Source organism: Anser anser (genome assembly GCF_964211835.1).
Source record: "Anser anser genome assembly, chromosome: 26".
Classification (NCBI taxonomy): Eukaryota; Metazoa; Chordata; class Aves; order Anseriformes; family Anatidae; genus Anser; species Anser anser.
In genome coordinates this window covers 5,077,042-5,092,783 of record NC_139747.1, presented here as the reverse complement: position 1 = coordinate 5,092,783, position 15,742 = coordinate 5,077,042, and the positions used below count along the sequence as shown (strand labels likewise).

The 15,742-nt window shown below is 68.3% G+C and overlaps 2 protein-coding genes across 3 annotated transcripts; one reads left to right on the top strand and one right to left on the bottom strand.

Moving 5' to 3' along the window:
• Positions 1–2,147: 2,147 nt before the first annotated feature.
• USP39 (ubiquitin specific peptidase 39) lies at positions 2,148–7,107 on the top strand. Its single transcript, XM_083812070.1, has 12 exons — positions 2,148–2,829; positions 3,209–3,278; positions 3,389–3,483; positions 4,343–4,479; positions 4,576–4,728; positions 4,827–5,052; positions 5,130–5,207; positions 5,340–5,407; positions 5,500–5,831; positions 6,452–6,587; positions 6,680–6,766; positions 6,867–7,107. Exons 1-12 carry the CDS (start codon positions 2,169–2,171, stop codon positions 6,912–6,914), a joined length of 2,091 nt encoding a protein of 696 aa, XP_083668196.1. The 5' UTR covers positions 2,148–2,168; the 3' UTR covers positions 6,915–7,107.
• On the bottom strand, positions 6,933–15,373 carry SFTPB (surfactant protein B). 2 transcript variants are annotated; one of them, XM_083812071.1, is made up of 12 exons: positions 15,305–15,373; positions 14,118–14,603; positions 13,559–13,734; positions 12,135–12,584; positions 11,757–11,881; positions 10,738–10,809; positions 10,522–10,647; positions 9,645–9,746; positions 8,614–8,694; positions 8,285–8,530; positions 7,308–7,394; positions 7,113–7,230 (listed from the first exon to the last, which is right to left on the bottom strand). In XM_083812071.1, exons 4-12 carry the CDS (start codon positions 12,199–12,201, stop codon positions 7,195–7,197), a joined length of 942 nt encoding a protein of 313 aa, XP_083668197.1. In that variant the 5' UTR covers positions 12,202–12,584; positions 13,559–13,734; positions 14,118–14,603; positions 15,305–15,373; the 3' UTR covers positions 7,113–7,194. The 2 variants fall into 2 exon arrangements, with proteins under 2 accessions (XP_083668198.1, XP_083668197.1); XM_083812072.1 differs by lacking the exons at positions 8,285–8,530; positions 8,614–8,694; positions 9,645–9,746; ... (5 more) ...; positions 14,118–14,603; positions 15,305–15,373 and adding an exon at positions 7,990–8,276 and having other exon boundaries at positions 6,933–7,852.
• Positions 15,374–15,742: the final 369 nt, after the last annotated feature.

Sequence of the window (15,742 nt, the reverse complement as noted above, 5' to 3'; positions counted from 1 at the left end):
GGGGCTCCATCCCGTTTACTGCCCCCCCACCCCCCCCAGCGCCCGGCAGCGGGGACCGGGGGGGGGGAGGTGACGGCAGCCGTCCCGGTGTCACCGCGTCCTCGGCGGGTGTCCCCGGTGTCACCGCGTCCCCTGGCGCTTGCTGAGCTCGTCCTGCACCCGCTGGCACAGGGCGCGCCGCAGGGGGGGCTCCAGGGGGCTGCGGGCGCACACCCTCCGCGTCACCTCCTCGGCGCTGTCCCCCTGCGGCACCCGGTGTCACCGCGGGGCCGGGGGGGGGGGGACACTCACGGGGGGGTGTCCCCACGTCCCCGCCCCCCCCCCGCCCCCCCCGTGTCCCCACCTGGTGCACGATGACGCTGGTGACGCGCCCGTCGTCCCCCTCGAAGTCCAGGCAGAAGAGCCGGGGGCCGCGGGGCTCGGGGGGGGCGGGGGGGGGCGGGGACCCCGCGGTGCCGTCGCCGGAGGCGCCCCCCCCTGCGGCCACCCCGGGGTGGGGGGGGGGTGGAGGGGTCACTGCGGGTGGCACCCCCCGTGCCCCCCCCCCCAGCCCCATCACCACCTCTGGGTGCCCCCCCCACACCCTGGGGACCCCCCCCGGTCACTGGGGATGCCCCCCCCACCCCATTCCCCCCCTTGCCCCCCCCCCAACCCAGCCCACCCTTGGGTGCCCACCCTAGGGACCCCCCCCCATTACTTGGTGCCCCCCATGCCCACCCCTGGGTGCCCCCCAGCTCACTGTGGGTGCCCCCCCTACCCCAAAGCCCACCCTGGGGACCCTCCCTATGTCCCCCCCACCACACTGTGCCCCCCCCCATGCCCACCCTTGGGTGCCCCCCCCCGCCCCCCCCCGGAGACCCCCCCATGCCCTCCCTGTTACTGGGTGCCTCCCATGCCCTCCCATGGGTGCCCCCCTCAAGCTCACCAGGCCCCCCCCCCATAGGGGTGCCCCCCCCCATAGGGGTGCCCCCCCCAGTTCACCAGGCCCCCCCCTACCCCCCCATTGGGTGCCCCCCCCTGCCCATGCCCACCCTTGGGTGCCCCCCCATCTATCAGCAGTGCCCCCCTGCTTTGGGTGCCCCCTCCCACGCCCATGCCCACCCTTGGGTGCCCCCCTGCCCCCCCCAAGCCCCCTGGACCGCCCCCCCTTATCGGGTGCTCCCCCTTTGGGTGCCCCCCCCATCCTATCGGGGTGCCCCCCCCATGCCCGTGCTCACCCTTGGGTGCCCCCCCCCCCCCCAGTCTCCAACCCCCTCCCCCCCGTGGGTGCCCCCCCCTCTCACCGGGCCGCCGGGGCCGGTACACCGGCTGGTCGGGGCGGCGGGGCCGGGGGGGGGCCGCGGTGTGCCGCCCCCTCGCCCGCCCCCGCGCCTGCCGCACCGAGCGCTCGTAGGCGTCCCTGGGGCAGCGGCCCCTCAGCGCCCGCCGGTACCGGGGGGGGCACCGGGGGGGGCACCGGGGGGTCGGACGGGTCACCGGGGGGGGGTACGGGGTACTGGGAATGGGCGCGGGGGGGTCCTGGAGGGGCACCGGGGGGGATGGCGGAGCACGGGGGGGGGCACGGGAGTACCGGGAGGGCACCGGAGGGGGGGTATTGGGGTACCGGGGAGGGTATTGGGGTACCGGGGGGGTACCGGGAGGGCACGGGGGTGGTATTGGGGTACCGAGGGGGGCACGGGAGCACCGGAGGGTACCAACGGGGTACCGGGAGGGTACGGGATGGTACCGAGGGGGTATTTGAGCACCGAGGGGGGCACGGGAGCACAAGGCGGGGTACCGGGAGGGTACGGGAGGTGGTATTAGGGCACCGGGAGGATACTGGGAGGGACTAGGATGGTACCGGGGGGGGTACTGGGACACCGAGGGGGGCAGGGGAGCACTGGGGGGGGGTATTGGGGCACCGGGGGAGACACGGGAGGGTCCCGGGACACCGGGGGGGTACTGGGGTACCGGGGATTGTCCCGGGAGGGTACCGGGGGCAGTACTGGGGTACCGGGGGGGTACCGGGGGGGTACCGGGGGTACCGGGGGGGTTGTTGGGGCACAGGGGGGCACGGCCGGTGGCATCGAGGACCCGGGGCCGCGGGGGGGGGTGCGTCCGGTTGAGGGGGGCAGGGTTGGCGATGCCGGAGGTCCCGGTGCCGGTACCTGGCGAGCTGGTTGCGGCGGATGTGCCGCACGAAGCCGTGGCTCATATCGAGCCGCCCGCCCGGCCGGCGGCAGCGCCACCCCGCGGCCGCCTCCATGAAGCGGCGCCGGGAGGTGCAGGAGGCCCCGCCGGTACCAGGCCGCGGCCCCTTTAAAACCCCCGCCGGCCGCCGGCAGGGCACGGCAGCGCGCATGCGCGGGGGCGGAGACGGGCAGGGCGGCGCGCGTGCGCAGCGGGCAGAACGAAGCCCCGCCTCCTTCTGCGCTTGCGCGGTGGGGCCGCGGCGCACGCGCAGTGCGCGGCCATGTCCAGCCGCGGGAAGCGGGACCGGGAGCGGGACCGGGAGCGGGGGGGGGGGGGGGGGCGGGGGCGGCTCCGGCTCCGGCTCCGGCTCCGGCTCGGGCTCGGCGCGGGGCTCGGCGCGGAGCCGCCGGGAGGGGGAGGCGGAGCGGGGCCGGGGCCGGCGGGAGGCGGAGCGGGGCCGTGACAAGCGGGAGGCGGCGGAGAGCGGCGGGGGCCCGGGGCCGGGCCTGGCGGGGGGCCCCGCGCGCCTCAGGAAGGAGCCGGGGGCCGGCAGCGGGGCCTGGGCCGGGCCCGGGGCCGGGGTCGGGAGCGGGCCCGTGAGGGTGAAGCGCGAACGGGAGCCAGAGGGGGAGTCCGACCCCGAGCCCGAGCCCGCCGGTGGGCGCGGGGGGGGATCTGGGGGGTACCGGGGCTGGAACTGGGGGGGGCACCGGGAACCGGGGGGCACTGGGGTGGGATCTGGGGGGACACTGGGGCTGGATCCGGGGGAGAGGCACCGGGAACCGGGGTGAGATCGGGGAGCACCAGGATGGGATCTGGGGGGGTACCAGGAACCGGGGGGGCACTGGGGTGGGATTTGGGGTCACCGGGGCTCAATGTGGGGGCACCGGGTTGGGATCTGGGGGTACTGGGGCGGGTTCTGGGGCTTACCGGGGCTGGATCTGGGGGCACCGGGATGGGATCGGGGGGCACCGGGGGGGTCGGCACCACCCCCTCGCTAACAAGCCCCTCACTAACGAGCCCCGTGCCCATGCAGTGCGCTATGGCCGCTTCGACCCCGAGGACCAGCGCAGCCGCCACTGCCCCTACCTGGACACCATCAACAAGTGAGCGGGGGGAGGGGGGAACGGGCACCGGGAGGGGGCACCGGGCACACCAGGGGGGTCCTGCGGCTGCCCCACGGCTCTGCCCTGCCCCCCCCCCCCCCCCCCCCCAGGAGCGTGCTGGATTTTGACTTCGAGAAGCTGTGCTCCATCTCGCTGTCCCACATCAACGTCTACGCCTGCCTGGTCTGCGGGAAGTACTTCCAGGGTGAGCAACGGGGGCAGCGTCCCAGCCCCCCCGCTGCGGTTCTGGGGGGTTTTTGGGGCGCCCCGAGCCCTTTCCCCATCCCTCCCATCCCTTGCCCCTAAGGTTTTAGGGTGTCCCAAGCCCTTTCCCTCACCTGTGTCTGCTCCTGTCCCTTGCCCCAGTGGTTTTGGGGTGCCCCAAGCCCTTTCCCCACCCCTCCTGTCCCTGCTCCTGAGGTTTGGGGGGCACCCCAAGCCCTTTCCCCATCCCTTCTGTCCCTTTTCCCTGTGGTTTTGGGTCTTTTTGGGGCACCCCGAGCCCTTTCCCCCATCCCTCCTGTCCCCGCTCCTGTTCCTTACCCCTGTGGTTTGGGGTTTTTGGGGGCACCCTGAGCTCTTTCCCTGTCCCTCCTGTCCCTTTTCCTTGCGGTTTTGGGGCTTTTTGGGGCGCCCCGAGCCCTTTCCCCATCCCTCCCATCCCTTGCCCCTAAGGTTTTAGGGTGTCCCAAGCCCTTTCCCCCTCCTGTCTCTGCTCCTGTCCCTCTCCCCAGTGGTTTTGGGGTGCCCCAGGCCTTTTCCCCATCCCTTCTGTCTCTTTTCCCTGTGGTTTTGAGTCTTTTTGGGGCACCCCCAGCCCTTTCCCCATCCTTCCTGTCCCTGCACCTGTGGTTTTGGAGCACCCTGAGCCTTTTCCCCCATCCCTCCTGTCCCTGCTCCTGTCCCTTATCCTTGTGGTTTGGGGTTTTTGGGGGCACCCTGAGCTCTTTCCCTATCCCTCCTGTCCCTTTTTCTTGCGGTTTTGGGGCTTTTTGGGGCGCCCTGAGCCCTTTCCCCATCCCTCCTGCCCCCCGCCCCTGACGCCTCGTCCCTCTCTCTGGCAGGCCGGGGGCTGAAGTCCCACGCCTACATCCACAGCGTGCAGCTCAGCCACCACGTCTTCCTCAACCTGCACACCCTCAAGTTCTACTGCCTGCCCGACAACTACGAGATCATCGACTCCTCCCTCGAGGACATCACGGTGTGGCCCCCTGCGGCCCCGCGCCGCCCGCCCGGCCCCGGGGCTGCCCCCGGGAGTCCCCCAGCTGAGGCCGTTTTCCCCCCCCCGTCCCCGCAGTACGTGCTGAAGCCCACCTTCACCGCACAGCACATCTCCAACCTGGACAAGCAGGCCAAGCTTTCGCGCGCCTACGACGGCACCACCTACCTGCCCGGCATCGTGGGGCTCAACAACATCAAGGCCAACGACTATGCCAACGCCGTGCTGCAGGTACGGCCCCCGGGCTGGGTTTTGGGGGGCTGCACGCCCCAAAAAAAAAACCAAAAAACCCTTAACGGGGCTGCCTCCCGCCCCGTCCCCGCCCGCAGGCTCTGTCCAACGTCCCCCCGCTGCGGAATTACTTCCTGGAGGAGGACAACTACAAGAGCATCAAGCGCCCGCCCGGGGACATCATGTTCCTGCTGGTGCAGCGCTTCGGGGAGCTGATGCGGAAGCTGTGGAACCCGCGCAACTTCAAGGCGCACGTCTCGCCCCACGAGATGCTGCAGGCCGTGGTGCTGTGCAGCAAGAAGAACTTCCAGATCACCAAGCAGGGTGCGGGGCGGCGCTGGGCGCGGCCGGGAGGCGCTGCCGTTGTGGGCACGGCTCTGATTTCTCCCCCTGCTTTGCAGGGGACGGGGTCGATTTCCTCTCCTGGTTCCTCAACGCGCTGCACTCGGCCCTGGGCGGCACCAAGAAGAAGAAGAAAAGTGAGAGGGGGGCTTTGGGGGGGCTTTTGGGTGGGTGACGTCCCCCGGGGGGGGGTCACGGCTGCGGGTGATGCTCATTTGAAGCCGGGGTTGGCTCCTGTCTTCTCCACCGTCCCCATTCCGTGCCCGCAGCCATCGTCACCGACGTCTTCCAGGGCTCCATGCGCATCTTCACCAAAAAGCTGCCTCACCCCGACCTGGTGAGTGTCCCCTGGGGGTCGGGGGGGCGCTTCCCCAGCCCGGGGAGGGGGCTTCCCACCCCGCCGGCCTCGCACTGAGCCCGGTCCCGCAGCCGGCCGAGGAGAAGGCGCAGCTGCTGCAGAACGCCGAGTACCAGGAGACGATGGTGGAGTCCACCTTCATGTACCTGACGCTGGACCTGCCCACGGCGCCGCTCTACAAGGACGAGAAGGAGCAGCTCATCATCCCCCAGGTGCCCCTCTTCAGCATCCTGGCCAAGTTCAACGGCGCCACCGAGAAGGAGTACAAGACCTACAAGGAGAACTTCCTCAAGCGCTTCCAGCTCACCAGGCTGCCGCCCTACCTCATCTTCTGCATCAAACGCTTCACCAAGAACAACTTCTTCGTGGAGAAAAACCCCACCATCGTCAACTTCCCCATCACGTGAGTGCCCCCGCGGGGGTTTTGGGGTGCCTCAAGGCCCCAAAGGGGCTCCCCCGGTGCCAGAACCCGTCCTTTGCAAGCTGGGGTGTGCAGGTTTTTGGGGTGCCTTTGGGATCTCCCCTCATGCCTGAACCCAGGCTTTGCGAACCAGGGTGCCCAAGTTTTTGGGGTGCCTTTAGGATCTCCCCCAGTGCCCAAATTCGGGCTTTGAAAACCAGGGTGCTCATGTTTTTAGGGTGCCTTTAGGATCTCCCCCGGAACCCGAATCTGGGCTTTGCAAAGCAACGTGCACACGTTTTTGGGGTGCCTTTGGGATCTCCCCTGGTGCCCAAACCCACCCTTTGCAAACCAGGGTGCTCACATTTTTGGGGTGCCTTTAGGATCTCCCCCTGTGCCCAAGCCCAGGCTTTGCAAAGCAGGCTGTGCGCATTTCTGGGGTTCATTTGGGATCTCCTCCAGTGCCTGAACCTGGGCTTTGCAAACCGGAGCGTGCAGGTTTTTGGGGTGCCTTTGGGATCTTCCCCCGGTGCCCGAGCCCACCCTTTGCAAACCGGGGTGCGCGCGGGGACCCCCGGGGGAGGGTTTGGGGTGGCGTGGGTGCCCACGACGCGTCCCCGCAGCAACGTGGACCTGCGGGAGTACCTGTCGGAGGAGGTGCAGGCGGTGCACACCAACACCACCTACGACCTCATCGCCAACATCGTGCACGACGGGAAACCCTCCGAGGGCTCCTACCGCATCCACGTGCTGCACCACGTGAGTGGCCCTCCGGGGTGTGTGTGTGTGTCGGGGGGGGGACAAAAAAGGTGCCCCCTGGCGTCACCGGTGCCCCTCGTGTCCCCTCGCAGGGCACCGGGAAGTGGTACGAGCTGCAGGACCTGCAGGTCACCGACATCCTGCCGCAGATGATCACGCTTTCCGAGGCCTACATCCAGGTGAGGGGACGCCGGGGGATGGGATGCGGGGACACCTCTCGCACCCCAAACTTCCCCCCACATTGCTCACCCCCCTGTTTCCCCCCCCCCAACCCCCCAGATCTGGAAGCGGCGCGAGGAGGACGAGACGAACCAGCAAGGCGCCTGAGCCCTGCGGGGCCACCCATTAAAGGACTCCGCTTGTATTTTTTTAAACCTTTTTCCGCCCTTTTTGCCCCAGTTCCGCCGCAGGAGGTGACGCGTGGTTTTCACAGCTTTGGGGTGGCCGGGGGAGGTGTGAGAACCCGCCCACCCCCACTTCAAAGAAAAAAGAAACAAAAAAAAAAACGGGAGGCCCCAAACCAGATGGAGGAAAGCGGGGTGCTGGCATCCAAGCTTTATTTGGGGTCTCTGCGGGGCCGGGCGCGCTGCTGCCTCCTCCTGTCCCCCTACAGCCCGGCGTGGTCCTGGCAGTACCGCAGGGCCTGGCGGGGAGCACGGAGGGGGCACGTTGGGGGCCGCGTGTCCCCCCCGTGTCCCTTGTCACCCTGCCCCTACTCACCTTGCAGCGCCGGGCGGCCTCGGGGCTGGAGCACCAATAGGCCGGGCCCAGGGCGCAGGGTCCCGGCTTCGGGGACAGCTCCGGGTCCTGCGGGGAGGGGACACGGGTGGCAGCGGGGACGGGGACGGCCCTTGGGGGTCCTGTGGCAGCCCCGGGGTCGTCCCTTGTGGAGGTGACGCGTTTGGGGGGGTCGTGGCGTGCCCTGTGGGGGGGTGACTCCCTGTGGCGTCCCCCTGGGGATGTGGCCCTTGCTGGGCGCGTCCCCTGGGGCTGTCCCACCCTTGGGGACAGTGCCACATCCCTTGGAGCTGTGGCACCTTCTGGGGCTGTGGCACGGGGACATTGGCCTGAGACGCCCTGGGGTGTGTCCCCTGGGGCCCTGAAGTCCCTGTAGCGCTCCTGGCGTGTCCCTGGGGCTGTGACACCTCCTGTGTGTGTCCCCGGAGTGTCCCCCGGGGCTGTGACACCCGTGGAAGCCCCCTTGGGGCTGCAGCAGCCCCTGGGGCCGTGACACCTTGGAGCATGTCCCCTGGGGCCATGATAACCTTTTGGGTTCCTGGCACGTCCTGTGGGGTGGGGACACCTTGGGGTGTGTCCCTTGGGATTGTGAAACCATGGGATGTGTCCCTTGGGGCCATGATAACCTTTTGGGTTCCTGGCACATCCCTTGGGACTGTGACACCCTGGGAAGTGTCCACTGGGGCCATGACATCTTTTTGGGTTCCTGGCACGTCCTGTGGGGTGGTGACACCCAGGGATGTGTCCCTTGGGACTTTGACACTCCGGGAAGTGTCCCTTGGGACCACGCTACCCCTTTGTGTCCCCGGCACATCCCGTGGTGCTGTGCCACCCTGGAGCACCTCAGCGGGCGCTGTGCCACCCCCGGGTGCCCCGCCACGCCCTTGGGGTCACCCCCCCAGCACCTCGCCCCCCACCCCAACCCTGGCACCGCCACCGCCCCAACCCCCCGCCCTCACCTCGTGCCCCACGCGCAGCGCCGCGTCCTCGTTGCCCCCGGGGGGCCGGCGCGGTGGCAGCGGGGCGCAGCCGTCGTCCTCGGGGTGGCAGACGAGGAGCAGGCGGCACAGCAGGCGGGGGCCCAGGTGCTCCAGCACCGCCTCCAGCACCAGCACCGTGTAGCGCTCGGCCAGGCACTGGCACGTGCCCGCCACCGCCACCGGCAGCACCCGGCACAACCGCGACACCGCCGCCGCCGCCGCCTCCTGCGGGCGGCACCGCCGTCAGGGTGGGGTCGCCCCGGCTTCGTGACCCCCCCCCCTCTTTGTGTCCCACCCGCCCCCGGCACCTTGGGGATGGAGGCTTCGAGGCGGCCGATGAAGTTGCGGCACAGCCAGCAGAGCGGCAGCGGCATGGGGAGGTCCTCGCCCTGGGGGCAACGGGGGGGTGGGTGCGTGCTTTCGGCCCCCTGTTCACTCTGGAGCCTAATGGTGGCGTCGGCACGGGGAGCTCCCGCTGCCTGGCTCTGCGGCCAGCGGCCCACGGGGGTGGCCACGGGGCTGCCCCTGTCCTGGCCAGTGGGGTGCCCACAGCGGGGCCCGTATAGAAAACCTCATAGGTGCCCGCGGATGCCCATACAGAAGCCCATATAGGTGCCTGCAGATGCCCATGTAGATGCCCCTATAAAAGCCTGTGTAGATGCCTACAGATGCCCAGGTAGGTGCCCATATAGAAGCCCATATAGGTGCACACAGATCCCCGTATAGAATCCCATATAGATGTCCATGTAGATGCCCCCATAAAAGCCCATATAGATACCCACAGATGCCCATGTAGGTGCCCATATAGAAGACCATATAGGTACCCTCAGATGCACACATAGGTGCCTGCAGATGCCCTTATAAAAGCCTATATAGATGCCCATGTAGAAGCCCTTATAGAGGTCTGTGTAGATACCCACAGATGCCATATGGATGCTCATATAGGAGCCTGTATAGGTGCTCGCAGATGCCCATGTAAGTGCCCCTACAGAAGACCACATAGGTGCCCCCCAGATGCCCACATAGAATCCCATATAGAAGCCTCTGTAGATGTCCATGTAGATACCCACATAGAAGTCTATATAGATGCTCCCAGCTACCCCTGTAGGTGCCCCCAGAAGCCGCTGTAGATGCCCCCAAGATGCCCATATAGAAGCCTATATGGATGCCCCCAGAGACCCCATAGATGCCCCCAGATATCCCATAGATGCCCCTGTAGATGCCCCCAGAGACCCCATAGATGCCCCGAGATGCCCATATAGAAGCCTATAGAGATGCCCCCAAATACCCCCTATAGATACCCCCAGATGCCCCCAGCCCCCCGCGGAGCAGCTCCTACCTGTGGGCGGGCGCTGGGTGCCCCGAGGCGGGGGGGCACGGCCAGGACCCCCCCGGGCTGCCCCGGGCACAGCTCCAGCCGGGCGCAGATGGCCGAGGGCTTCTGGGGGGACACGGTGAGGGCACCCCCCAATGGGTGGGGGCGGTGGGGGGTGGGGGGGCCCCAACGCCTGGGTTTGCTCCCCAGCATGGGGCACCTGGCACCCCGAGGTGTCCCCTGGTGGCACAGTGTCCCCAGGGTCCCCAGCACCCCAAGATGTCCCCAAACGGCACGGTGTCCCCAGTTTTCCCAGCACCCCAAGGTGTCCCCAAGTGGCAAAGTGTCCCCGATCTTCCCCCCACCCCAAGGTGTCCCCGAGTGCCATAATGTCCCCAAATGTTACGGTGTCCCCAGTCTTCCCAGCACCCCAAAGTGTCCCTAAATGTTACACTGTCCCCAGTATACCCAGCACCCCAAGGTGTTCCCAAATGGCATGGTGTCCCCAATCTTCCCAGCACCCCAAGGTGTCCCCCAGTGGCACAGTGTCCCCAGTGTCCCCAGCACCCCAAGGTGTCCTCAAGTGGCATGGTGTCCCCAGTATTCCCAGCACCCCAAGGTGTCCCTAAATGGAACAGCATCCCCACTCTAACCAGCACCCCCAGATGTCCCCAAATGGCACGGTGTCCCTAATCCTCATGCAGCACCTTGGGGTGTCTCCAAGCGGCATGGTGTCCTCCAGCACCCCGAGGTGTCCCCAAATGGCACAGTGACACCCCCCCCCCCCCCCAACCTACCCCCCACCCCAAGGTGTTCCCAAATGGCACCGAGTCGTTCCCCCCCCCCCAGCACCCCCGGGCACCCCTGCCTGCCCCTCACAGCACCCACGGGTGCCACTCACGAGGTGTTCCTCCAGGTGGGTGACGAGGAGGGTGACGTACTCGTGCACCAGGTTCTGGCAGGGGGCCACCATGGTGGGCACCGGCAGCGCCGTGCACTCCCGGCGCAGAAATCCCTCCACGGCCACCTGTGCCCACAGCCACGATGGCACCCGCGGGGGCACCCACACCTTGTGTCCCTCCCCGCCCCCGGTGCCCCCCCCGTGTCCCCCCGGCACCTTGGTGGCTGACTCGTTGGCCATGCGGATGAGCAGGGTGACGACCTCCTGGCAGTCAGCGCACATGTCCTCCTGCGAGAGGGGGCACCCGCACCGGGATGGAGGCGTATGGGGATGGGTGGCACAGGGACGGGGGGGGTACGGGGAAGGGGGAAAGGGGCTTGGGGACATGGGGACGTGTGGTGTGGAGTATGGGGGCATGGGGAAACGGAGTTGGGGACATGGGGAAATGGAGTTGGGGACATGGGGATGTATAGCATGGGGTGTTGGGGGCATGGGGAAACAGACTTGGGGACATGGGGAAAAGGACTTGGGGACATGGGGACATATAGTATGGAGTATAGGGACATGGGGAAATGGACTTGGGGACATATAGCATGGGGTATAGGACACAAGGGAATGGACTTGGGGACGTGGGGACATAAGGCATGGAGTATGGGGACATGGGGAAACGGACTTGACATGGGGACATGGGGAAATGGGCTTGGGAACATGGGGACATGTAGCATGAGGACATGGGGGAATGGACTTGGGGACATACAGCATGGGGTACAGGGCACAGGGGAATGGCTTGGGGGCATGGGGATGTATGGCATGGGGTTTGGGGATGTGGGGAAACAGACTTGGGGACATGGCAATGGGGTGTGGAGACACGGGGCATCATTATATGGGGACATGGAGTTGGGGACGTACAAACGTAGTGTGGGAACACGGATATGGGGCATGGGGACAAGGGGCACCAGGAATGGGAACATGAGGACAGAGGGACACGGCATGGGCCATTGGGCATAGGGTATGGGATGTGGGGCACTGGGACATGGGGGGGCACGGGGACATGGGAGAATGGGGACGTGGGGACAGGGGAGGGGGACATGGGAACCCCCTGGTCATGAGGACGCAGGGTCACAGGGCATGAGATATGGGGTGGGGGGGACATGGGGGGGGTGGGGACAGGGGGAATGAGGAATAGGGCGTGGGGACATGGGGATGTGGGGACACGGCTCCGTGACAGCGCTCACCTTGGCGCCGGGGGCCCAGCCGCGGCGGGCGCAGAGCTCCAGGGCCCCGCAGCGCAGCGCCGTCTGCCAGCTCTGGCACCAGGCGTGGGGGGGGGCCCCGCAGCGCTCCCCCGGCCCCCCCAGCCCTGCAGGCACCGTCAGCACCCAGCACCGGGACTCCCCCCATAACCCCTCCCGGATCCCCCCCTTACAGCTCTTTGGGGGTGGGGGGGAAGACCCAGGCGGCCAGGCCCCCCCCCCCATACCCCCAAATCCCATGATGGGGAAGGGCCCCCCATTCCACTGCCGTGTCCCCAAAGGGGGGGACACCCAGATTTGGGGTTGGGGGGGTGTCCAGCCCTGGGGGGGGGGGGGGGGGGGGGGCGTCATGGTCCCTACCTGTGGTGGCACAGAGCAGGGCGAGGAGCAGCGTCCGCGCCAGGGACGGGGACGGTGGCAGCGCCATGGTGGCAGTGGCGGGGCCGTGCCCCGCGGGCTCTTATAGCCCCGTGGGGACGGGAGGTGGCCGCTGGGACGCTGCCAGCACCGTGGGGACACGCTGTCCCCAGCCCCGCTCACAGCAAGGGACGGGGCCCTGGAGGTGTCCCCCCCGTCCCCATAGCCATGTCCCCATCGGGGTCCCCATGTCCTCACTGAAGTTCCCATTGGAGTCCCCACTGGGGTCCCCATCGGGGTCCCTGTGCTCCCGTCCCACCCGCTCAGGGGACAGACAGGTGCCACCCCTGTGATGACAAAGCTTTATTGTTCTGGGAAGGACGGGGTGGTCACAGCGTTGGGGACGTGTGGGGGACACGGGTGCCATCGGGGGTCCTCGGAGCCAGCTGGTGCCTGGGGGGAGAAGGGGAGGGGGAGACACAGCGCGGTGTCCCTGTGTCCCCATGGCTCCATGTCCACGTGTTGTCTGCCATGTCCCTATGTCCCCAGCCCCTCATGTCCCCATATTCTCATCCCCATGTCCCCATGTCCCCACACCCCCCTTGTCCTCCCCCCACATCCCCAGCTCCCCCATGCCCCAAGTTCCCCCATGACCTCCCACGTCCCCACACCCCCATGTCCCCACACCCCCATGTCCCCATGCCTCCAAACCCTGTCTCCCACACTCCATATCCCCCACTCCCCCATGTCCCCAAATTCACCCCCCCATGTCCCTGTGTTCCCTTGTCCCATGCCCCCAAGTCCCCATACTCCCACATCCCCCCCATGTCCCCATCTCCTGCCATGTCCCTGCACCCCCATGTCCCTTGTCCCCAAATTCCATGCCCCATCATGTCCCCATCTCCTGCCATGTCCCCCCACCCCCATGTCCCTGTGTCCCCACGCCCCATATCCCCACACCCCCATGTCCCTTTATCCCCATGTCCCCATCTCCTTCCATGTCCCCCCACCCCATGTCCTGTCCCCAAATCCCATGTCCCCACACCCCCCATGTCCCTGTGTCCCCATGTCCCCACACCCCCATGTCCCACATCCCCACACCCCCATGTCCCTGTGTTCCCATGCCCCATGTCCCACATCCCCACACCCCCCATGTCCCTGTGTCCCCATGTCCCCACACCCCCATGTCCCACATCCCCACACCCCCATGTCCCTGTGTTCCCATGCCCCATGTCCCACATCCCCACACCCCCCCGGCCCCCCTCCCCCCGCAGGCAGCACCCATGGGTGCGCCTTCCCGGCAGGGCTTTGAAGCGCCGTCCCCGGCCCTCGACTCGAGAGCCCTCGCGGGGGCTCGAGGACCCTCCAGGAGGGCAGGGCACGGGGACGGGGACGGGTTTGGGGACGGGTTTGGGGACGGGGCTCACCTGGCTCAGGACGCCTTGGGGCAGAGCCCCAGGTGGGTGCAGACGCGGGTGGGGGCCTCGCCGTGCGCCAGCGTGTCCGTGATGGGTGTCACCCAGCGCCGCAGCAGGTGGCGGCACCTGGCCTCCAGCGGCCCCAGCCGGCTGCAGATGCGCCGGGTGACACGGGCCACCTTCTCCTGTGGCACCACGTCAGCACCGGGGGGACACCGCGCACCGGGGGACACGGGGGGACATGGGGGGGCGGGGGGGGCACAGAGCGGTGGGGGACACCTCTTCGTATGGGGACACCACACGTGGGGACGCCTTGAGTGAGGGTGTCACCTCGTATGGGGACACCTTGTATGGGGACACCTGGCATGGGGATGCCACCTTGTATGGGGACACCACCTCGCATGGGGTCACCTCGCGTGGGGACACCGCCTTGCAGGGGGGCTGTCATCCCTTGTGGGGACACCGTGCGGGGGACAGAGCCCCGCACGGGGACACCTCACATGGGGACACCTCATATGGGGACATCACCTGGCACGGGGCCGCCTGGCGCAGGGACACGGCCACCCACCTTGTTCCTGGTGTCACAGGCCACCTTGCCGAGCGACTTCACGGTGCTCCTGCAGATCTGGCAGCGCCAGCTGGTGGGGGGCTGCACCACCCCCCCGCCCTGCGCCCAGCGAGCCCTCATGTAGCACCCATGAGTGCCACGGGAGGGGCCCGAGACCCTGTTCCCCCAGCTGCCCTCCCAGTACCCTCCCAGTGCCCTCCCAGTGCCCTGTGGGTGACACCCTTGGTCTCCACCCCAGTGCCTCTATGGGTGCCCACCCGAGTGCCCCTATGGGTGCCCACCAGTGCCCCCCAGTGCCTCCCAGGTGCCCCCCCAGCACACACCAGTGCCCTCCCAGTCCCCCACAGCTCCCCTCCCAGTGCCCCCCCTGCCCCCTCACCGTGATGTCCCTGTCACCCAGCTGCAGCCAGAGGCCATCCTCGGTGTCCCCCGCGGGCAGGGTCTGGGGGCTCGAGGGGGGGCCCTCCGCCCCCACCAGCACCAGGGCTGGGCAGTGCCACGTCAGGGACATCAGCCCCAGCCCCTGTGTCCCTGTCCCCATCCCTGTCCCCTCATGTCCCCTATGTCCCCATCACCCTGGTCCTTGTGCCCGTCCCCACCTTGTCCCCAGTGCCCTGGTCCCAGTTGTCCCCTAAGTCCCCAGCCCCACCACGTCCCCAGCTCCCCCATGTCCCCATCACTCATGTCCCCATGTCCCCCATGTCCCCGTCACTCTGGTCTCCATGTCCCCTGTGTCCCCATGTCCCCATCACTCTGGTCCCCATCTCCCCTGTGTCCCCGTTCCCACGTCCCCATCTCCACAACCCCATGTCACCATCACTCTGGTCCCCACATTCCCATGTCCCCATCACTCTGGTCCCCATGTCCCCTGTGTCCCCATCTCCACGTCCCCATGTCCCCCATGTCTCTGTCCCCACGTCCCCATCTCCACGTCCCCACATCCCCGTCACTCTGGTCCCCACATCCCCCATGCCCCCATCCCCACATCCCCCCGTCCCTGTCCCCACGTCCCCACCCCTCTGGTCCCCACACCCCTGTCCCCACCATGTCCCCATCCCTGTCCCCACCCTCCCACGTCCCCATCCCTGTGTCCCCGTCCCCCCACGTCCCCCCCCCCCATCCCCAGCTCTCCATGCCCCCAGCCCCCCCACACCCCCTGTCCCCCCCTGTCCCCCCCCGGTCCCCACCGGTGACAGCGGGGAGCAGGGCCAGCAGCAGCGGGGCCATGGCTGGCTGTCCCCGCGCCCCGGGGCGCTTTATGTCCCCTCCCCAGGAAGGAGCAGGGAGGGCTCCCCCCCCCCCGGGAGGGCCCCCCCAAAAACCACAGCAGCCACAGCGTGGGGGGGGGGGGGGGGGGGCAGGTGTCCGGGAAGGGTGGTGACGTGTCACTGGTGTGACAGCGGGGGGCGGGGGGGGGACAAGGGGATGTGGGGGGGCTGGGGGGGACAAGGGGACACCAGAGGGACATGGGGGGGGACATGGGGGACACGAGTGAGCCAGGGGACGTGGGGGCTCTGGGGGGGGACACCAAGGGGACTGGGGGTGGGTGACGGAGGGGGACAAGGGGACAAGGGGGACACGTGGTGGCTGGGGGGGTGGGGGCACTGGGGGGCTCTGGGGGGACA